At 42.9% G+C, this 25,006-nt stretch overlaps 1 protein-coding gene across 1 annotated transcript in view; it reads left to right on the top strand.

The window, feature by feature from the left end:
* Nucleotides 1-25,006, top strand: part of LOC134970066 (cathepsin W-like) — a 224,942-nt gene that overhangs the window by 82,986 nt on the left and 116,950 nt on the right. The window contains exon 7 of the mRNA XM_063946161.1: nucleotides 14,328-14,447. Coding sequence (XP_063802231.1) covers nucleotides 14,328-14,447 — 120 coding nt within the window. The remainder of the gene's footprint in view (nucleotides 1-14,327; nucleotides 14,448-25,006) is intronic.

The raw sequence follows: 25,006 nt of genomic DNA, 5'->3' as shown, positions 1-25,006 counted from the left end.
TGAGAGGGAGACAGAGAGAAGCGAACAGCACAGCCAAACTAAACAGCCCCAGTGAGGCTGCAAACAGTTATATCACAGTGAAACACTGGAATTTTTGTCCTTTTCAGGACACAGATCGTGTACAATAGCGGCTCTCCCCCTTTGCTACATCACTGTACCAGTTTTCCTGCGTATCCTGAGTGTCTGGTGGAGCTGTGTGTGCCTGCTGCTGCAGTTGTAAGCAGAGGAAGGTACCAAAACGCCGCTGGTCCTGCTTTGAGGAAGCTCCGCCCCCTGTAATGGCGCCGGAGTTTCAGTTATATTTATTCTGGCAAAGTCTCCCTAGGAGTGTAAAAACATTACAGTAAGTGCTAGTTTTAACCACCGCTACCAGTGTACACAGGGGGCTATAGTGGGTCCCCCCCAGGAGGGTCCCGTGTGCCATCCCTTGCGTTATTGCCGCACCATGTACCGGGGGACCCCCCTAGCAGGGCCCCCGGTTTGTACTCACCACTGTCATCACCTTCAGGCTATTGTTAAGGGTGTGTGGCGTGCTGTGATTGTGACCGCTAAGGCACAGTGCCCCACTGCACAACCTCTCAGGGTGGTGGTCCTGCAGCGGGGACGTAGCTCTGACACCTTACAGAGGCCAGTGACCGCCCCTCCTTCCCAACTCCCACAGTGCAGGTATGCTGTTGCCCAAACAGCATACCGAAAATAATAAAGTTTTAAAAGAAACTGAAGAAAACTCTCTGGAGCGCCAGAGTGTGCATCCTCTTCTGAGGGCACTTCTTTCTAAACTGCCTGTGGGAGGGGTCATAGAGGGGAGAAGCCAGCACACCCAGTTGAAGAAATTTGAAGTGCACCGGCTCCTTTGGACCCCATCTATACCCCATCATACTCATTCCCAAATATCCCTTATGGATGCTAGAGAAATAAACTATATGACCCCTTAGAAAGTAACCTAGAATGTTTTCATTAATCAAGAGCTAAATCAGAAAGAAGGAAGGTTTGATTTGAAAGTTAATTTAATTTAATTATTTGATTCCAAAAATATTTATCAAGGGAAGCGATGGGGATGGGGATGGTATCAAATTTCTTCTTTTATTGCCTCTTTTGTCCTCAGGTGCTGTAAAAGAAAGAGAGAAAGAAGGATTAGTTTAGAATATGACAGCAGATAAGAACCACTTGTCCCATCTAATGAGTAGCATGGCCTGCAGGCCATCAATGCATCTGGCTTTAGATGTGAAAGGGGTGGGGATAGGTATAATGTATTGTGTAAAAGAGAAGCCTATTGGATATTCTCGTTGGGAACCCTAATTCCGCAGGGATTAAACAAGAATATTGAAATGAATACTATTTAAGCCTTCTTCTCTATTTCTGTTCTATTATGTATGATATAATACAAACAATATATAAACTGTTTCCTCTTTGAGTTCTTGTTGAATATTGGGGAGTACATCCACTATTGTTATTGCGTTCTTGGGGGGTTGTTATACCGCGTACATTAGTGCCTAAAGCTGCCTAGTGGAAGCTCCGGCCCTGCCTGTTACGGACAAATGTGACTCTGTATTTGTGGTTGGTAGTGGGTACAATAGAATTATTTTATATACAGAACAAAGATGTATAGATTGTTTTTCATAAATCAAATGTACCCTCTTGGTTGGACCGTTCGCCAGTCATCTGTCTGATATTTCGAAGATGGGTCTATAAGTAATTTTAATAACAATATTATATATATATATATATATAATTACATATTTATGAACAAAAACTTGAATGTTCATTATATAAAACTATGGAAGTGATTGTTGGATTGATCCCAAGTGTCTCAGTCTGCTGGATTGCAGCTTTGTCCATGAAGCCAGCTGGTTGTTTGCTGTCAAGCTGTAAACTTGAGAACATTTATTTTTGCTATATGTATATATGACTATTAACATCTATACAGCGATGCCTGTTTCTCTCTTTGACATTTGTTTCAATTATAGATTATATTGCTACATACTTATGAGGAGAAACTAAGTGTTTAGTATATATAAAATTCAAAAAATGATTATTAAGCTGCAGGACAGGGTGTGAGTTGAACCCATGCAATTCTGTATGTTAGCCTGTGGCTCTAACCACAGAGCCAACAGGCTACCTGCTGTTAACATGATAATGTGGAATACTTATTTTAGATATATGTATATATGGCTAGTGGCTACCAATATCCATACAGCGATGCCTGTTTTTTTCTTTGATATTTGTGTTTATTACAGAACACCTTTATAATTATTATAATTAGCTAATTGTTTATAATAACCTCTTGAGTTTTGCTGGTCAATTGTTATTTTTATGTTACATTTATAAGTATCTTTGTGTGCACCTGTATTCCATACTAAAGAATCATCATGAGTAACACCTGTTACATCCTGATTAATGATCTTTTCCCATTGGTGGACTCATGGAATATATACCTGGAATACTTGCAGTGCCTTTTACACACCTTCTGAGGAAACCGCTAAGAACCAATTGAGGAGAAATGCGTCAAGGGAATTTACTGAGCGTTCTTGCTGCCATTCCTGCCGTTTACAATCTATCCCAGCTGAACCGCTCCACCGATTGGGATCGTGCCCTCCCTCTGGCTGTGCAAACCGCTCGCCAGCGTGACTTAAATCTCTGTCAGCGGCATAAACTGATGGTCCGTGCTGTGACTGAGGCTGCTTTTAAACTAAGGCAAACCGCTGCAGCTATAACATCGCCGGCTGGCGCCAGACAGCATTGTGAATTGTGAGTACTAGTGCTATCTTTCACCTGCAAAAGTGATTAATACTCACACCAAAATGGAGTCCTATTAAAAGTGGATCAGGACATTGACTTTATATTACATCAGCATCCATTGGAGGTTGAGCACAGTGTGGATAATATCCTATCAACGGTGGCAAATTTACATTTCTTAAAAATATAAATGTTTTAAGTGCACTGGAACAATTGATATGAACTGTGGATGTTCGTGCAGTTTGATATTTAAAGTGACAGTATTCGCTCTTTATATTTATGTAACTGTAATTTTGTGTATTAAAATTGTTATTTGAAATATACTTGCGCTCTCAAAATATGATTACTATATATAATCTATTTATTATGATCTTGTGTGTTTGGTAATTATCCAGATTACCGATTGGGAGCTGCAAATATAATCGATTGACCAGCAAGACTTGGTAGTATTTTAGTAATTTGTGCATGTAAGGAGTTTTATACAATTGTTTGCACCTGATATAAGGTATAAGGTTTATGCAAAAACTTATTATATCTATCTTGTGTATTGGTATTATGTCCTAATTCCACAAGCTTTACTTGTACTGCTACCCACATGTGCAGAAATCGTGGGAGGAGGTGAAAGAGGCTTCTCTACAAGGACAGTGTGAGAAATGTGAGACTCATAGGCCCTGATTCCGAGTTGATCGCTCGCTAGCTGCTTTTAGCAGCAGTACAAACACTAAGCCGCCGCCCTCTGGGAGTGTATCTTAGCTTAGCAGAAGTGCGTACGAAAGGATCGCAGAACAGTGTTATTTTTTTTTGAAGCAGTTTCAGAGTACCTGCAGACTTGTGATCACTTCAGTCTGTTTAGTTCCTGTTTTGACGTCACAAACACACCCTGCGTTCGGCCAGCCACTCCCCCGTTTCTCCAGGCACGCCTGCATTTTTTTAGCACACTCCCGGAAAACGGTCAGTTACCTCCCAGAAATGCCCCATTCCTGTCAATCACTCACCGATCAACAGAGCGACGGAAAAGAGTCGCTCACCCTTGTGTAAAATTGCATTGTTTTTTGTGAAAGCACGTCGCGCGTGCGCACTGCGGCCCATACGCATGCGCAGAAATGCAGATTTTTAGCCTGATTGCTGCGAACAATGGCAGCTAGCGATCAACTCGGAATGACCACCATAGCTAACATCGAAAACTCTAGACTCTTTTCAGGGATTTGTGAACACAAAGTTTGTTCTTCAACCTTAGTGTTCTGTTTTTTTGGCCACTGATTTGTCTGTTATTCATGTGACACCTCTGCCCCCCTTTTTTAACAGTGTGAAAGATTGTGATTTAAGGTGCCCTTTCCTAAACTTTCTGCCCCCTGGACCACCTTTAGTAGATGTTGTACTATCATGACTGGCAGCAGCTGCAACTCTAGTATTTAGTTTCTGCTCCTGCTCTTCTCTCAACTGATCGTTATCCAAATTGATGAACACACATCAGTTCTACAAAGAGAATAACAAATTTTTTTTTTTACTTTTTTTCTTGAATGACAACTCACTCTGCAGTCACACTGCTTAAATTTATGTGAACAATGTCGCTGTGGGGTACAAACAAAAGAACAAGTTTTAAAGAAACTTTTTTTGCAAATAAACTCACCCTGTGGAGTTACAAAACTTATATTTATGTGAACACAGCAGGGTACAGAGCACACAGGTTATACACTGCTCAAAAAAATAAAGGGAACACTTAAACAACACAATGTAACTCCAAGTCAATCACACTTCTGTGAAATCAAACTGTCCACTTAGGAAGCAACACTGATTGACAATCAATTTCACATGCTGTTGTGCAAATGGAATAGACAACAGGTGGAAATTATAGGCAATTAGCAAGACACCCCCAATAAAGGAGTTGTTCTGCAGCATGTGACCACAGACCACTTCTCAGCTTCTATGCTTTCTGGCTGATGTTTTGGTCACTTTTGAAAGCTGGTTGTGCTTTCACTCTAGTGGTAGCATGAGACGGAGTCTACAACCCACACAAATGGCTCAGGTAGTGCAGCTCATCCAGGATGGCACATCAATGCGAGCTGTGGCAAGAAGGTTTGCTCTGTCTGTCAGCGTAGTGTCCAGAGCACGGAAGCGCTACCAGGAGACAGGCCAGTACATCAGGAGACATGGAGGAGGCCGTAGGAGGGCAACAACCCAGCAGCAGGACCGCTACCTCCGCCTTTGTGCAAGGAGGAACAGGAGGAGCACTGCCAGAGCCCTGCAAAATGACCTCCAGCAAGCCACAAATGTGCATGTGTCTACTCAAACGATCAGAATCAGACTCCATGAGGTAGGTATGAGGGCCCGACGTCCACAGGTGGGGGTTGTGCTTACAGCCCAACACCGTGCAGGACGTTTGGCATTTGCCAGAGAACACCAAGATTGGCAAATTCACCACTGGTGCCCTGTGCTCTTCACAGATGAAAGCAGGTTCTCACTGAGCACATGTGACAGACGTGACAGAGTCTGGAGACGCCAAGGAGAACATTCTGCTGCCTGCAACATCCTCCAGCATGACCGGTTTGGCAGTGGGTCAGTAATGGTGTGGGCTGGCATTTCTTTGGGGGGACGCACAGCCCTCCATGTGCTCGCCAGAGGTAGCCTGACTGCCATTAGGTACCGAGATGAGATCCTCAGACCCCTTGTGAGACCATATGCTGGTGCTGTTGGCCCTGGGTTCCTCCTAATGCAAAACAATGCTAGACCTCATGTGGCAGGTGTGTGTCAGCAGTTCCTGCAAGACGAAGGCATTGATGCTATGGACTGGCCCACCCATTCCCCAGACGTGAATCCAATTGAGCACATCTGGGACATCATGTCTCGCTCCATCCACCAATGCCACGTTGCACCACAGACTGTCCAGAAGTTGGCGGATGCTTTAGTCCAGGTCTGGGAGGAGATCCCTCAGGAGACCATCCGCCACCTCATCAGGAGCATGCCCAGGCATTGTAGGGAGGTCATACAGGCACGTGGAGGCCACACACACTACTGAGCCTCATTTTGACTTGTTTTAAGGACATTACATCAAAGTTGGATCAGCCTGTAGTGTGTTTTTCCACTTTAATTTTGAGTGTGACTCCAAATCCAGACCTCCATGGGTTAATAAATTTGATATCAATTGATAATTTTTGTGTGATTTTGTTGTCAGCACAATCAACTATGTAAAGAACAAATTATTTAATAAGAATATTTAATTAATTCAGATCTAGGATGTGTTATTTTAGTGTTCCCTTTATTTTTTTGAGCAGTATATAAACAAAAAGAACAATTTATATATATTTTTTTTTTTTACTTTTTTCGCAAATGACAACTCATACTATGGAGTTACAGTGCTTCTATTATTTATGTGAATGCAGTGGGGTACGGCCTGCGGCATCACAGTGCAGCACCAATGTGACAGAAAATAAATGTACCTAAATTCCTGCATTAGAGTCACAGTGCAGCACCAATGTGACACACAAAATATTATCTAAATTCCTGCATTATAAACAATGACTTCCTAACTGTCTGTACTGTAATAATGTAGCTAAGCCAATATTAACACTAAGGAGCCTGAAGGGACAGGATAGGTCAGCTCAGCTCTTGAGTGGATGGACAAAGTGGTCACAGATTACTCCTCCCACTTCCAGTCCTGCCCCTCCCATTTTCAGTCCCATCTTTTGGTGTCAAATGGCTGATTTTTGTACTTTCTATGAATAGTGGAGATATCTGCTGCAGTCCCTTAATGTTGCATCTAGGGAATATTTCCCATTTGAGGTGGCGGCTCTGGACCCACTGCCCTATCTATAAGCTTGGGTTGGTTAATTGACTTCTGACAAAAAAAGAAAAATGATCCCTAGTGTGTACAATATGTGTGTATGTGATAGTTAATATAGTTTGCAAGCTCCATTTGGGCAGGAACTGATGTGAAGGACTTAAATAGTTGTTTGGACCATTTTATCAGTGTTTATGCAAAACATTCATACCATACTTGCCTACCTGACCCTCTCCATGAGGGAGAAAATGCTCTGTTCCTGGACTTTCCTGGTAATGTATGATTGCCATCACCTGTGGTGAGCTAGTTAATTGATAAGAAAGGTGTTTCACCACAGGTGATAGCAATCATACATTACCAGGAAAGTCCAGGAACAGAGCATTTTCTCCCTCATGGAGAGGGTCAGGTAGGCAAGTATGATTTATACACTCAAAAATAAAAAGGCTGATCGCCCCGATTATAGGCAAATCAGCCCAATACTTGTATAATGTGTACTTAGCTTAAGTTGCAAGTAGAGATGCAGCTGAGGTGTAAATGACTCTAAACTGCCCATAGTTGGTCAGTGTTGCATATGTAGGTGCAGTCAGTGGTGTCACAAGGTGGGTGAAGGGGGTGTGGGCCGCTCCCGGGTGTCACCCGGCGAAGAGTGACACCAAAATGCTGGCTCCTGCTCAGTGACAGGAGCCAAGTGCTGCACTGTTACATTATATGCAGCACTCGACTTCTGTTACTGTGTAGGAGCCAGCACTGCAGACACAGCACTCCCCGGGAGTCAGCCTGCACCTCCCAAACCCACCAAGTCACTAAAAAACGGGTGCCGGGATACAAAGCCCCGCCCTTCCCATGAAATCCCACCCCCTTTTTTGGTGCCGCACCTGGTGTCCAGGACTCTGGGTGCAGTTGACAGAAATTGTGTAACTGTCCTGCAGAGCAGATGTGCATTCAACTCAAGAGTCTGGCCCAACAAGGGCAGGATCCTGCATCTGTCTCTCAGCAGCATCAGGCATAAATGCACACACCCAGTGGCGTAACTACTGCCCACGCAGCCCTCGCGGTGGCTTGGGGGCGAGGGGCTGCGGGGGCGCCGCCACTGATTTAGAGCAGATTGACATGCGGATGAGCGTTCGCATGTCAATCTGTTGTCACTAACCCTCCCTGCTGTAAGGAGGGACACGGAGGGCACAGCGCGCGCCTCTCCTGTGTCCCTCCTGCGTCTCCGCCGTGTCTAATAAAGGAAGTGCTGTTCATGAGCTCTGATTGGCTCACGAACCGGCACTTCCTTTAACAGACCCGCGGCCGGAGACCCAGGAGGGACACAGGAGAGGCGCGCGTTGTGCCCTCCATGTCCCTCCTTCACAGCAGCGGGGGGGGCACTGAGGGGGCATATATGGCACTGGGGGGGCACTGAGGGGGCATATATGGCACTGAGGGGGCATATATGGCACTGAGGGGGCATATATGGCACTGGGGGGGGCATTGAGGGGGCATATGAGGCACTGTATGTGTACCTGGCACATGGGGGGGGCTATATTTGGCACTGGGGGCACGTGAGCACCTGGCACTGTGGGGGAATATCTGGCACTGGGGGCATATATGGCACTGGGAGGGCACTGAGGGGGCATATATGGCACTGAGGGGTATATGGCACTGGGGGGGCACTGAGGGGGCATATATGGCACTGAGGGGTATATGGCACTGGGGGGGGCACTGAGGGGGCATATATGGCACTGTATGTGTACCTGGCACATGGGGGGGCTATATTTGGCACTGGGGGCATGTGAGTACCTGGCACCGTGGGGGAATATCTGGAACTGGGGACATATGTGGCACTGGGAGCACAGCCCTAGCAACAAGCACTACCCCCTAGCAACAAGCATGACACCCAGTGCATGAAACCCCTGGCAACGAGCATGACACCTAGTGCATGAAACACCTGGCAATGAGCATGACACCCTGAGCATAAAAACCCCTGGCACCGTGCATGGAACCAAGAGCATGAAACCCCTGGCAACGAGCAGGTAATTTAAAAGTAATTAGAAGCCTTACTGTAGGACTTAATGTGTAATGGGCATTACGGTGTGTGGCATAATGTATCACGGACATTGCGGTGTGTGTCAGAATGTGTCACAGGCATTACGGTGTGTGGCATACTATATCACGGGCATTGTGGTATAATGTCTCAGGGGCATTGCAGTGGGGCATAGGCATAACGGGCATTGCGGTATGTGTCACAGGCATTACGGTGTATGGTATACTATATTACGGGCATTGTGATATGTGGTATAATGTCTCAGGGTCATTGCAGTGTGTGGCATAATGTATCACGGACATTGCGGTGTGTGTCATAATGTGTCAGGCATTACGGTGTGTTGTATACTATATCACGGGCATTGTGGTATCTGGTATAATGTCTCAGGGTCATTGCAGTGTGGCATAATGTATAACGGGCATTGCGGTATGTGTCAGGCATTACTGTGTGTTGTATACTATATAGTGATGAGCGGGTTCGGTTTCCGAGAAACCGAACCCACCCGAGCTTTACCTTTTTTACACGGGTCCGAGTAGACTCGGATCCTCCCGCCTTGCTCGGCTAACCCGAGCGCGCCCGAACGTCATCATCCCGCTGTCGGATTCTCGCGAGATTCGGATTCTATATAAGCAGCCGCGCGTCGCCGCCATTTTCACACGTGCATTGAGATTGATAGGGAGAGGACGTGGCTGGCGTCCTCTCCGTTTATAATTGTAGAAGAGACAGTTGATTGCTTGTTTTATTACTAATTGTGGGGAGGATTGGGGAGCAGCTGTTAGGACTCGGAGTAGAGTGCAGAGTTTTGCTGATAGTGACCACCAGTTTTTTTTTATCCGTTCTCTGCCTGAAAAAAACGCTCCATACCATATCTGTGCTCAGTGTGCTGCATGATATATCTGTGCTGAGTGCTCACACTGCTTAATTGTGGGGACTGGGGAGCAGCTATAGCAGGAGTACAGTGCACAGTTTTGCTGACAGTGACCACCAGTATACGTTTGTCTGCCTGAAAAACACTCCTGTGGTGGCTTTTTTTTATACTAGTTTAGCAGTCTGCTGACAGTGTCCACCAGGTCCATTATACTGTATATAGCAGTACGGTAGGCCACTGCTGTACCTACCTCTGTGTCGTCACTCGTCATCCATTAATAATAATAATAAGTATACTATCCATCCATCTACATTGTATACCTGTGGTGGCTTTTTTTCTTTATACTAGTTTAGCAGTTTGCTGACAGTGTCCACCAGGTCCATTTATTATACTGTATATAGCAGTACGGTAGGCCACTGCTGTACCTACCTCTGTGTCGTCACTCGTCGTCCATAAGTATACTATCCATCCATCTACATTGTATACCTGTGGTGGCTTTTTTTCTTTATACTAGTAGTACTAGTTTAGCAGTCTGCTGACAGTGTCCACCAGGTCCATTATACTGTATATAGCAGTACGGTAGGCCACTGCTGTACCTACCTCTGTGTCGTCACTCGTCGTCCATAAGTATACTATCCATCCATCCACATTGTATACCTGTGGTGCCTTTTAGTTGTGCGCATTAAAATATGGAGAACAAAAATGTGGAGGTTAAAAAAATAGGGAAAGATCAAGATCCACTTCCACCTCGTGCTGAAGCTGCTGCCACTAGTCATGGCCGAGACAATGAAATGCCATCAACGTCGTCTGCCAAGGCCGATGCCCAATGTCATAGTACAGAGCATGTAAAATCCAAAACACAAAAGATCAGTAAAATTACCCAAAAATCAAAATTAAAAGCGTCTGAGGAGAAGCGTAAACTTGCCAATATGCCATTTACGACACGGAGTGGCAAGGAACGGCTGAGGCCCTGGCCTATGTTCATAGCTAGTGGTTCAGCTTCACATGAGGATGGAAGCACTCATCCTCTCGCTAGAAAAAAGAAAAGACTTAAGCTGGCAAAAGCACAGCAAAGAACTGTGCGTTCTTCGAAATCACAAATCCCCAAGGAGAGTCCAATTGATTCGGTTGCGATGCCTGACCTTCCTCTTTTTTCTTTCATTTTTCTTTGCATCATGTGCTGTTTGGGGAGTATTTTTTTGAAGGGCCATCCTGCGTGACACTGCAGTGCCACTCCTAGATGGGCCAGGTGTTTGTGTCGGCCACTAAGGTCGCTTAGCTTAGTCACACAGCTACCTCATTGCGCCTCTTTTTTTCTTTGCGTCATGTGCTGTTTGGGGAGTATTTTTTTGAAGGGCCATCCTGCGTGACACTGCAGTGCCACTCCTAGATGGGCCAGGTGTTTGTGTCGGCCACTAGGGTCGCTTAGCTTAGTCACACAGCTACCTCATTGCGCCTCTTTTTTTCTTTGCATCATGTGCTGTTTGGGGACAATTTTTTTGAAGGGCCATCCTGTCTGACACTGCAGTGCCACTCCTAGATGGGCCAGGTGTTTGTGTCGGCCACTTGGGTCGCTTAGCTTAGCCATCCAGCGACCTCGGTGCAAATTTTAGGACTAAAAATAATATTGTGAGATGTGAGGTGTTCAGAATAGACTGAAAATGAGTGGAAATTATGGTTATTGGGGTTAATAATACTATGGGACCAAATTACCCCCAAATTCTATGATTTAAGCTGTTTTTTAGGGATTTAAAAAAAAAAAAAAACACCCGAATCCAAAACACACCCGAATCCGACAAAAAAATTTCGGTGAGGTTTTGCCAAAACGCGTCCGAACCCAAAACACGGCCGCGGAACCGAACCCAAAACCAAAACACACGGGCATTGTGGTATAATGTCTAAGGGTCATTGCAGTGTGTGCCATATTGTGTCACAGGCATTGTATGTGCTATAATGTATCAGGGGCATTGCAGAGTGTAGCATAATGTATAACGGGCATTGCGATTCCTGTTGTCATGTGTCACAGGCATTACGGGGTGTGGCATAATGTGTCACAGGCATTACGGTGTGTGGCATAATGTGTCGGGGGCATTACGGTGTGTGCATATTGTGTCATGTGCATTATTGTGTGTGGAATAATGTCTAAGGGCCATTGCAATATGTGGCATAATGTATACTGGGCATTACTATAAGGAGGAAAAATGACAAATAATGTAAGGGGCATGAATCAGGATTATTTTACTTTCCTGTGGTGGCTAATGTCTGGGCGTGCAGGTTGCAAAACTGGGGTATAAGGAAGTCTTTTCCTGCAATGCCACGCCCTTTATGCAAAGCCACACCCATTCAAACGAAACCACGCCCCCTTTTTGCGGCGCACGCGTGCCTTCGGCGCATGCATGCTTGTCCCTTTAATAGTGCCAATTATGGGGAATTGGGGGTGGGGGGGGGGGGGGGGCCGATGAATTTTTTGGCTTGGGGGAGAAAAACTTCTAGTTACGCCACTGCACATTTCTCTACTGCGCATGCGCAGAACTCCGTGAAAATGGCTGCTGAGCCATTTTCACTGTGTTCTAATAGCGCTGCGGATGCCGGCGCTGGACTTCGGAGGGGTGAGTATTTTTAAAATGGGTGCGGTGGGGGCCCCCCTGGACTCAGGGGCCCGTATGCACCGCACACACTACACCCATTATAGAAACGCCAGTGGGTCTGCCTTCTCACTGGCACTCGGTCTCATTGTTTGGAACGTTACACACAGTAGCAGTGGGCTGACAGAGACTGCCCAGAGCTGCAACAAGATCAATAAGTTAGCATGGATATTCCTGCATGTTACGGGGTGATCACCCTCATGCCCCTCCTCCCTTTTGATCTGCCGGTGCCATAGGTACAACCAAGATGGGCTTTGTAGCGGCATTAGAATAAAGTCATAGACGCGACTGCTGCAAAAGACACAAGGCGGCCATGACTGCATCTGACTCTGAATCAGGCCCATAATGGGGAAAACATAGTAAAAGGAGCATCATTTCAGTATACTGAAACACTTTGTCAGGTTGCATATGTTTTCCTGTGTGTTTCCTTCGAGTGTCTAATCCATTGAATGTGCTGGTAGAAAAGTCGTGCCACTTGCTTGCAGGCCCAGCGACAGGGGGGGTCAAAGGGGACAATCCTCCCGGGCCCCGAGCTTCAGGGGGGCCCCATCACTTGCTTGGTCTGGTTGGTCTTCGCTTTGTTGCCTTCATTATGCTTGCGGCATGCGTCTCTGCCGCCCCGTCCCTGTCTGACGATCTGCTGCCGCTGCCGCTGAAGAGCCGGGCAGCAGAGCAGCAAACACAGGCTACACTGACTGTGTGAGTCAGGGCTCCTTATAGCAGCTGCCCGTAGCACTACCTCTGTCCAACCCTGCTCCCTACGTGCCTGGATGGCACCCTCACAGCCTGTCATACTGTATACTATGTCAAGGTACTGCCATATTATTCTATATAAATGTGTGTATATGCAAAAAATGTCCCTGGCACTCCGGACTTCCGTTCACCTTGCTCCGGTGCCCTCCCCTCAGATCTGCATCTGTGTATATGGTCCATGTATGCCGCCCATACAAGGACTATATATATATATATATATATATCAGTATATGTGTGTGTGTATATATATATATATATATAATTTTTTTACAGCGACTTTGTGCTTTATAAGGGTGGGGAGTCAAGGCAGGGTGGGGGGCCCCGAAGAAATTGGTGTACCGGGCCCCAAGATTTCTCTTGCCGGCCCTGCTTGCTTGCATCTACCCCTCAGGCTGATACAAGGGTGTAAAACTAGACCTATGTGGGCCCCATAGCAAAATTTTGAAAGGGCCATCCTGTGCCCTGCAGAGGTGGTGGTGGTTTAAACATGATGGTGGTCAGATAAGCAAAGAGGGGGCAGGGCCCGACAGTGGAGGGCAGTACCGAAAAAGGTGGACACAGAGGTGTCAGCTATATTAATATTTATATAGAGAGGGCCCTTAATCAGGTGATTCACGGTGATGGTGGAGGAGCAGGAGTAGAGTTGGAGTGTAGCAGAGGCTGGTGCTTAATGAAGTGGGGCAAATAGCAGAGAAAGATCTAGGAGCTTTCCCCTCCCCCAAGGAGCTCAAGGCACACTCATACGGGGTTACCGCCTGTAAGTCCCGCTATCCAAAATGGTGGCTGATGGATTCACTACGAGAAGGACCGATTCAGCTAGGCCAGGAAGCCTAGTGTGAAGAGTTATCGGTCCCGGGTCTTCAGTGGGGCACAGATAACCAGAGCAGAAGTGAGAATTGGATGGCACTGCAAGCTGGCTACCGCTGCCGTATCGCATAAGCCCCCATTGCCGGTAGGCGGGTCTGGAACCAGCGTGGAGAAAGGTCTCACTCACGGATGGTGTAGGCAGCGTCTGGGGAACCTCTCTTGTGAGTCAGAGGGTAAGCCAAGCTTCAGGAGGCGCTGGAGAGACTGCCAGGTTCCAGATCACTCCCAGGGCACTGCTTTGCAGGGGGGTGCTGCATCATGACTGGGTGCAGGGGAGTGACAGCCCTGCAGGCAGTCCGGGCCCCATAGTAGCTGCATCCCCTGCACTTATGGTAGTTACTCCAGGTAGTATCCAGCCAGCTTTTGACAATTAATAATCTTTTTTGCTAATCGGGTACATCCCTTTTTGATTATAGTCTACCCTTCTTCTGATGTTTATGTCCAGCATTCCACGGGCCCCAAAGTGGTTATGACACATTATCAGCAGTAAGCAAGATGACAGGGGGAGGGGGAGGTGATAAAGTCTAACAGCGCTGGGCACAAGAGCTACATGTACCCATGTAAATCACATTTCATGTTTGAGATCCATTGAATAACAAGATATCTTTTATAAAGGATATATGAAATATATTTATTTTATTTCCCGTGTAGGTGGACTGGTGACTGAGAAGAATTACCCGTATGTGGGAAGAAAAGAATGTTGTATGAGTTGGATATTTAATAAAGTTGGACAGATACGTGATTTCATAATGCTTCGTAAAAATGAGCATGGTAAGAACCAATACCTGGCAGGACTTGTATGGTGGGAACAATCCCCCAACAAATACTGTGCATCATGTATATAAACAGTGTACATGAGAAAAACAAAAAGGTAATACCTCCCTGCGCTGGAAATGTCACTGCTGCAAATAAGTATATGCTCCGGAGTTATCGACCGGAAAAAAGAACAAACATGTAATATACAGATTATATACAAAAATGCGCTATGACACTGGGTACAATAAAAGTCATTTCAAATGGTAATTCGAAAGTCCTCACAGTTTTTGTCAAATGTTTCAAGGAATTTTCTCCAATCCGATGGCACATAAACAGAGAAAAGAAAAAGAAAAATGGAAAAAAGAAATTTCCAGTGTGTAGTAGTTCTTTAAAATGTAGTAGGAGTTATACTGCGGGAATATAGGATGTAAATTCTCCCCTCCTCCGTGTCTGTATGGAATATTCTGGGGCCACCCGGAAAGTGTATCGGTCAAAGTTTAAACAAATGCTCACTTCTTGCTTACTTCGACATATGTGTGTAGACTCCTATAAAGGTATCTTTTAAGGCTTCTAGGGATTTCGCTTCGCTCTTAGCAGAATCCTTGATATCTGTGATTGCTCTCCAGATCATGTGGGAAAAATTACATAAAAGAACAAATCCAATGTGTAGTATTTCTTAGACACCCGTTGTCATGGGTATAGTGAATAAGGGGAGGAATGAAAACAAAACCCTTATTGCTTTGTGTTTTTATACCATGTAAAGAGACCACCCAAACACAAAGTGATATAAGGTGAATGCCAGATGCTCACTCTTAGGCTTACATCTAAGCAGATGAATGGACACACGTAAAGGTATCTTTTCAACTTGAAATAATAGTTGTTCAAAATATCACGCTTACACGTGTTCTTACTTGAAGAATGCGAGGTATGTTCCCGTAACGGGTTCTTTCAAATCATATCTGTAGTCAAATTCCACCCATAGACGTGCTCATATCAAATGAGTTTTATTCCATAAAAATAAATAAAATAATTTACATTAAAAAACGTGAGAGCCTGGGTCGCCTTGCCTCAGCAGTTGTGATAGTCCCAAAAGAGGGCAAGAACCATATGAAAAAGTCCAAATGATCTTACCGAAATTGCTGGGAAATGCCAAAAGACAAGGGTCACCAAGTTCTTAACAAACAAGCATGCCACCAACGCGTTTCGACTACTTTAGTCTTCCTCAGGGTGATAGTAAAGGTAAGGATCCCAGAGCAATCTATTTATGCTCTGGGAGATCCCGCCTCTTTGGATGGATTCATGGGGGAAATACAGTTATACAATACAATAAAATCACGAGAAAGGTCCATATGAATAGCCATGGTATAACAATGTTCAAAATGATATAGCGTTTATACAATTAAAAGGCATAACATGGTTAAATTTATTAAATATACAAAGGAAACGGGTTGTCATGACAACCTGTATGGCTAGCCAAAAGTAATTACTTCCTGTCTCCATTTTAAAACTGAAGTTGAGCCGGCGTGGAACGCATACTGCGGGGCAACGTGGTATAAACAGGAAGTTCGGATGACGTATTTCCTTCCCCATGCGTTCCACGAGCATGCGATACCGGAAGTATGCGTTCCACCTTTACGGGATAGTGGATGCGCACCATAAATGATTTTATCCTTACATTTATAGACAATTAGTCGGATAACAGCCGCACCAAAGGTGGTAACAAGTAGACTAAGATAACCTTGGTCTTAAAGGATGTATAGAACCAAAAAGGTGTATCTAGATGTAATTGCGGTAGTGATGTGCAGCAAAGGAAGTCATTGAATACACATATCTAAGTTCTTCATCCTAAGGGATTGGTGAAAAATGGCATAGATTACTTGAATAAATACGCCTTATCTGGTATTGTATATATTTCAATCTCATAACTCTATTTATAAATGTTGACACTGATCTGGTTGTCATGGCAACCTTTTAGGGATAGCCACTGGGATTTATTTTCTAGATCCAGGATTTAAACTTAAAACCGAGTGCTTTTTATACATTGAAAAAAGCATGGTTTTCACCCGTTGTTGTAATACAACCTGAAATTCATAAGTGTATATGGTATCAATTGAATAGTTTAATGGTACCCCCTTCTATAATGGTATGCAAAAATCTCTATATGTAGAGGAGGATGTAATGGGGAGTTTGAGGAAAATATATGCATGTTATATTCCACTATCTATGGGAATATACTGATAACCAAAACAGGGTGGTGGTTGGTAATATATTACCTATTAGTGTTTTAGTAGGGGTGCGTTGCCCTCAAATATATGCTGGTAATTCAAACATCAAAAAATAAAATGCTGTACATTCAGCAAAAATATAATATATATATATATATAACAAAAAAGGCCCTGGATTGTTTGTCCAGACATATATCTGTATTGCGGATAAATGGATCATTGGTAATTAAAACATCCTGCAAAAAGAAGGATTTTCTCGATAATGGCCCTGTTGAAAAAAACACCTATAGGAACCATTTCAGTTCGAATTCTAAGTTTAGGCCTGTAGGGGACAGAGTTTGCATGTCATATATATATTTCATTTCTGTTTTAGCCAGTAGTGTGTTGGTGTCTTTTCTTCTCCAGTTTCCTTCTATTTTCTTGATCCCTATAACGATTGTGATTGAGTCTAATGAACACTGATGTTCTTCCCTAAAATGGTTGGATAAATTGTGTTTGTCCAGTCCCTTTTTGATGTTCCGTGTGTGTTCACCCCATCTCTCACGGAGCTTTCGTGAAGTACGACCAACGTATTGCAAGTTGCAGCTACACTGGATTAGATAAATACAATTGCTGCTATTGCAGGTTATGAATTCTTTGATCTGGTATTTCTTGCCAGTTCTTGTGGCTATGAATTCGTTCACTTTTCTGGGGGTGGTTGTGTGAGATTTACACATAATACAATCTCCACATCTATGGAAGCCTGTAGTTTTTAAACTTTTTGTTTTGTCTTACTTTGTATAGTTATCTAAATACTTTCCCCTGAGGCAGGATGTTGGGATATAGAGACAAGAGGAAATTTCTCTTGGAGAATATGTTCATAACGGACAAGGTCATCAATAAGGAATCGATTGACCAAAGTTTGGAGAAGATAATGCATGATTTAGAGAAAACACTCCTAAAAGAAAGTAGTACATGGTGGGAGATAGCCACTCTGGAAAGATACATAGAAGATAAAATGATACCAAAGGGACTACAAATCCACAAAGAATCATCGAACCACTTTGAGAATATGGATTTTAAAAATGCTTGGAACAAAATACTCAACACTGTTCCCAATCTCTAATGGAATTAATTATCAGGGAAAGAAGAAAAACCCTAGAGGAATGTGAAGAGAAAATAAAGAAATTAACGGTTTTGATAGAACCACTGAGTAAAGTTGAAGAATATAAACAGATGGAAGAAAATTTGGAACATAGAGTGAAAAAGAAGGAGAGGGAAATTATTGAACGGAAGCAAAAGAAATATTTCCGAGATAGAATACCTTCCAATACCGAAGAAGATCCACAAGAAGAATACCACACACCTAAACAAAGAAACTGCAGCTGTTCCTCTAGTATTTTCTCACTAGAAGAAGAAATTTCGAACCCTAAGGAGAGAGAGGATGTAACTTTTTATCCCACGCAGAGGGAAGGAAGGAACACTTTAAGAAACAAGAAATATACGTATAGAACGCCATCCAGAACATTGAGGCACAATAACAAAGGGAGATACTATGAGAACATAAACACATGGCGAGATGGAGAAAAATCCAGACAACACACAGCAGTTAACAGAAAATATAATCAAGGACGGAGAAATGAGGAAAGATATGCAAATCATGAGGAAAATTGGTATAAACCGAAGGGAACTAATAGATACACAGAAAAAAGGAGATATGATAACCCCAGAACAAGGGATTTCATCGTGATGGATGAATATAATGTAGGCAACACTCCCATTCCACCCCTCCCTACTAGAAATAGATACGAACAGTTGGGAAAGGAATCTTTTTTAGGACGGAACAGAGGATGGAGAATCAGAAGATAATCAAGAAGCACAAACATAGGAAGAGGGGAAGGAGGGGAAAAGGTTTAAATAATAATAAGAAAAAGGAGGCAGATAAAGAGAAAGGGGAGACGAAATCGGTAGACACAGACAACAATCCACAAGTAGAGAAAACCCCGGACAATAGGATCTTTAACCTCAGTAATCACGTCTTGAAGAAAGACGAATTATCCGTTTTACAAAAGGGGCTTAAGTATGCTCCGGATAATAAGATGAACAAGTTCGACACATATGTGGACTTGCAAAAATTCACAAGAAACCTTACCTTAAAAAGATTCTTCATCTCACAAAGAGAAGCAAGCTCCGAGATCAAGAATATATTCAAACCAAAATCCAAATTTTTTCCCTCACATATGAAAGGAAGCTATGTGGAAACCTTCAATAAACTGGTAGGAGATGATCTAGAAAAAATTATTCCGCAGGGGAAGAAATATCCCAATACCACCAGGAAAGAGAGGCCATTAAATCATTGGAGGAGAACGAAAATATCATCATAAAACCGTCTGATAAAGGAAGTAGCATCGTTATAATGAACAAAGAGGACTATGAAAAGGAGGCACTACGACAACTTAACGACAAAACCACATACAAAACCTTGAAGGGAGACCCAAGTCTACGAATACAGAAAGAAATGGAATCTCTAATAAATAAATACAAAACTCACAACACCATTAATGAGAAAGAGGCTGGTTTTATTATCAACAAAATCCCGAGCCTACCGGTATTTTATCTACTCCCCAAGATCCACAAAAATAGAGAAAACCCACCAGGACGACCCATTGTGGCCGGTACTGATTCCATAACTGCAAACTTATCGGAATATGTGGATCACTTTCTACAACCGGAGATGACAAATATTAGATCATACCTAAAAGATACCATTAACATTCTTAATATCCTGGAAAATACCACATGGGAGGAAGGGGACATCCTTGTAACAGCGGATGTAAGTTCCCTATATTCAATCATTGAACACAAAAAAGGAATCCATGCAGTGGACTAATTCCTAAAAAAAAGCAATATGGAGAACTCCAAAATAGACTTTTTAAAGGAATCCATCAATTTCATTTTAAACAATAATTTAAACAATAATTTTTTTCTGGTTTAAAAATCATTACTACCAACAAGTACAGGGGACGGCCATGGGAACGAAATTCGCCCCAGCGTACGCGAATATGTTCATGGGGCACTGGGAGGATGTGTGTATTTGGGAAAACAATCCATATCTTAACCATATAATATTATGGAAACGATATATAGATGACATTTTATTTATATGGAGAGGAGAAGTTAATGTTCTACAAAATTTCTGTGAAATCTTAAATACAAATTCATGTAACATACATCTCACGTTCGATATCCGTATCAAAGAAGTGCACTTTCTGGATTTATTGATATATGTTGAGGATAATATCCTCAGAACAAAGAACTATACGAAACCGACGGACAACAATTCTTATATCCTAAGGACAAGTAATCATCACCCCACTTGGCTGAAGGGTATTCCAGGAAGCCAGATACAAAGAATAAGGAGAAACTGTTCCGAGATAAAAGTCTTTGATGAACAAGCATCAGAAATGACTACCAGATTTATAGAAAAGGGTTATGACAAAGAGGAAATAAAACATACTGTGATGAAAATAAGAAACACAGAAAGAAGTACACTACTCAAATATAAGGAAAAACCCATCACTCAAATGAAGAAAATACCTTTTATCACTCAGTTTAACACACAACATCGGGAAATAGAAAAGGCTGTTAAAAACATTGGCACATTCTGAAATGCGACCCTCTCCTAAAAGAAATCATCCCGGACAAACCACAGTTCGTACACAAAAAAAGCAAACAATTTAAAATCACGTCTAGTCAAAAGCGCCATTCCGGAGAAGAAGACAGGCGTATAAAAACTACAGGTTTCCATAGATGTGGAGATTGTATTATGTGTAAATCTCACACAACCACCCCCAGAAAAGTGAACGAATTCATGGCAAGATATACCAGATCAAAGAATTCATAACCTGCAATAGCAGCAATTGTATTTATCTAATCCAGTGTAGCTGCAACTTGCAATACGTTGGTCGTACTTCACGAAAGCTCCGTGAGAGATGGGGTGAACACACACGGAACATCAAAAAGGGACTGGACAAACACAATTTATCCAACCATTTTAGGGAAGAACATCAGTGTTCATTAGACTCAATCACAATCGTTATAGGGATCAAGAAAATAGAAGGAAACTGGAGAAGAAAAGACACCAACACACTACTGGCTAAAACAGAAATGAAATATATATATGACATGCAAACTCTGTCCCCTACAGGCCTAAACTTAGAATTCGAACTGAAATGGTTCCTATAGGTGTTTTTTTCAACAGGGCCATTATCGAGAAAATCCTTCTTTTTGCAGGATGTTTTAATTACCAATGATCCATTTATCCGCAATACAGATATATGTCTGGACAAACAATCCAGGGCCTTTTTTGTTATATATATATATTATATTTTTGCTGAATGTACAGCATTTTATTTTTTGATGTTTGAATTACCAGCATATATTTGAGGGCAACGCACCCCTACTAAAACACTAATAGGTAATATATTACCAACCACCACCCTGTTTTGGTTATCAGTATATTCCCATAGATAGTGGAATATAACATGCATATATTTTCCTCAAACTCCCCATTACATCCTCCTCTACATATAGAGATTTTTGCATACCATTATAGAAGGGGGTACCATTAAACTATTCAATTGATACCATATACACTTATGAATTTCAGGTTGTATTACAACAGGGGAAAACCATGCTTTTTTCAATGTATAAAAAGCACTCGGTTTTAAGTTTAAATCCTGGATCTAGAAAATAAATCCCAGTGGCTATCCCTAAAAGGTTGCCATGACAACCAGATCAGTGTCAACATTTATAAATAGAGTTATGAGATTGAAACATATACAATCCCAGATAAGGCGTATTTATTCAAGTAATCTGTGCCATTTTTCACCAATCCCTTAGGATGAAGAACTTAGATATGTGTATTCAATGACTTCCTTTGCTGCACATCGCTACCGCAATTACATCTAGATACACCTTTTTGGTTCTATACATCCTTTAAGACCAAGGTTATCTTAGTCTACTTGTTACCACCTTTGGTGCGGCTGTTATCCGACTAATTGTCTATAAATGTAAGGATAAAATCATTTATGGTGCGCCTCCACTATCCCGTAAAGGTGGAACGCATACTTCCGGTATCGCATGCTCGTGGAACGCATGGGGAAGGAAATACGTCATCCAAACTTCCTGTTTATACCACGTTGCCCCGCAGTTTGCGTTCCACGCCGGCTCAACTTCAGTTTTAAAATGGAGACAGGAAGTAATTACTATTGGCTAGCCATACAGGTTGTCATGACAACCCGTTTCCTTTGTATATTTAATTAATTTAACCATGTTATGCCTTTTAATTGTATAAACGCTATATCATTTTGAACATTGTTATACCATGGCTATTCATATGGACCTTTCTCGTGATTTTATTCTATTGTATATCTGTATTTCCTCCATGAATCCATCCAAAGAGGCGGGATCTCCCAGAGCATAAATAGATTGCTCTGGGATCCTTACCTTTACTATCACCCTGAGGAAGACTAAAGTAGTCGAAACGCGTTGGTGGCATGCTTGTTTGGTAAGAACTTGGTGACCCTTGTCTTTTGGCGTTTCCCAGCAATTTCGGTAAGATCATTTGGACTTTTTCATATGGTTCTTGCCCTCTTTTGGGACTATCACAACTGCTGAGGCAAGGCGACCCAGGCTCTCACGTTTTTTAATGTAAATTATTTTATTTATTTTTATGGAATAAAACTCATTTGATATGAGCACGTCTATGGGTGGAATTTGACTACAGATATGATTTGAAAGAACCCGTTACGGGAACATACCTCGCATTCTTCAAGTAAGAACACGTGTAAGCGTGATATTTTGAACAACTATTACTTCAAGTTGAAAAGATACCTTTACGTGTGTCCATTCATCTGCTTAGATGTAAGCCTAAGAGTGAGCATCTGGCATTCACCTTATATCACTTTGTGTTTGGGTGGTCTCTTTACATGGTATAAAAACACAAAGCAATAAGGGTTTTGTTTTCATTCCTCCCCTTATTCACTATACCCATGACAACGGGTGTCTAAGAAATACTACACATTGGATTTGTTCTTTTATGTAATTTGTCCCACATGTTCTATAGAGCAATCACAGATATCAAGGATTCTGCTAAGAGTGAAGCGAAATCCCTAGAAGCCTTAAAAGATACCTTTATAGGAGTCTACACACATATGTCGAAGTAAGCAAGAAGTGAGCATTTGTTTAAACTTTGACCGATACACTTTCCGGGTGGCCCCAGAATATTGAATAGTGAGTTTTGAGGGAACGCTTGAAGGTTTGGAGACTGATATCTGTAACTTCAACCATGCACAGCTGTGCATGTCAGCTGTGCGTTCCAATACTCAAAGCGTTCCTTCTCTAAGCGTCTTGAAAATGAACAGTTAAAAAAACAGTTCCTGCATTGGCTTGAACTTAACCATCTCCTTTTTCTTCTCATCCTCAGGTATGTACAAATCTCCCCATGTAATCTGGCTATTGCTATCTGCACCTATGCAAAACATTCATATTTCAAATGTATGTACAAATCTCCCCATGTAATCTGGCTATTGCTATCTGCACCTATGCAAAACATTCATATTTCAAATGTATGTACAAATCTCCCCATGTAATCTGGCTATTGCTATCTGCACCTATGCAAAACATTCATAATTCAAATGTATGTTCAAATCATTTGTTAGACAGTTTTGTGATTTTTGCTTTTGTTTGTAATGTAAAAAACCTGCGTTTCAAAGCTTGGTCAGTGCTGCATATTTAATTAAGGCTCACTGGGCTGGTGTTTGTTTAGTCAATCACTGTGTAATGTAACACCTTTGATTAGTGGAACATTTGCCTCAGCTGTAGTTGGGTCAATTTCCCATAGTATATCTGTAACTTCAACCATGCACAGCTGTGCATGTCAGCTGTGCGTTCCAATACTCAAAGCGTTCCTTCTCTAAGCGTCTTGAAAATGAACAGTTAAAAAAACAGTTGAACAAACATTGACCAGCATCAAGAAAGAAATCTGGAGCATTATGTGGCCTCTCCTCACCTCTGCCATGAGAACACCAGGACCAATGCCTACTTCTTCTGTGTCCAAGAACATCATGACTGCCCCCGGGACTACCCCCCAAGCTCAGCTGGGAACTGAGGGACGTGCGCATCAGGACCATACTTTGCTGGGTCAGTTCCATTGGACATTAGTGTGCACCCCACATTCTCACACCCACCCGCACTGCTCTCATGAGACCAGGACATTTATCTTTTTCACAAAATAATGTTAGTACAGTTTTTTTCCTGCAAATGTGTCTTTCTCTTCTCTTTCTTCTTACAGGGTACTTTCCCCCCACTGTGTGCTATTCCCGTAATGTGTACCTCCATTGGTTGCACACCCTGCCAGCAGTAACCTATGCAGTGCGCCCCACATGGCTGCCTCGGATGGTTCCCCTGTGGGCGGGGTGTGCTTCATTTGGATCTTTCCATGCAGGGTATAGCATACGCCTACACACGTGTCAGTTCTCCCATACATGCATTTGGCCCCTGTATGGCTCATCTCCCACAGTGTAACCTTGTAGTGCGCCCAACATGGCTGCCTTATCTGGGGCGCTTGTGGATGGGATGAAAAATGCGTGGACCTGATGTTTCTATTGGAACCCTACTCTGAACTTAAGGACTCTGCAATCTCCCCATTTTGTGTTCTCTTCTAGGGGTGGACTATTCCACCGTGGGTAATCCTACGCAGTGCGCCTAAGATGGCTGCCGCACCAGGTGCCTTGTGATGGTGGAATACACAACCCCTGGAGGTTATTACTCAAAATGCCTACACCAATCATGCATTATTCTTTCTGTGTCTTTGTCTGTGTGGTTTATCTTTTGATGTAATGCTTAAATCTTCTGTATTATGTGCATTATGTGAGTTCTAGTTGGCGCCACGGATGGCTGCCTCGGTGCTGCTCTGCCAAGCAGCCTTAGTTTTTAGTCTTAAATGTATAATATGTCTACTGTACAGTTGCATATGTGCAGTATGAACTCATATGTGTAATGTTTGTAATGTATGCTACATTTTTTTCCTCCATGTTGCTGCTTGGCGATACATTGTACCACAAAGAATTCCTAGTGTACGTGAGTACACCTGGCCAATAAAGCTGATTCTGATTCTGATTCTGATTCCATACAGACACGGAGGAGGGGAGAATTTACATCCTATATTCCCGCAGTATAACTCCTACTACATTTTAAAGAACTACTACACATTGGAAATTTCTTTTTTCCATTTTTCCTTTTCTTTTCTCTGTTTATGTGCCATCGGACTGGAGAAAATTCCTTGAAACATTTGACTAAAACTGTGAG

Source organism: Pseudophryne corroboree, chromosome 11, assembly GCF_028390025.1.
Source record: "Pseudophryne corroboree isolate aPseCor3 chromosome 11, aPseCor3.hap2, whole genome shotgun sequence".
NCBI lineage: Eukaryota > Metazoa > Chordata > Amphibia > Anura > Myobatrachidae > Pseudophryne > Pseudophryne corroboree.
This window is presented reverse-complemented; position numbering and strand designations above follow the sequence as displayed.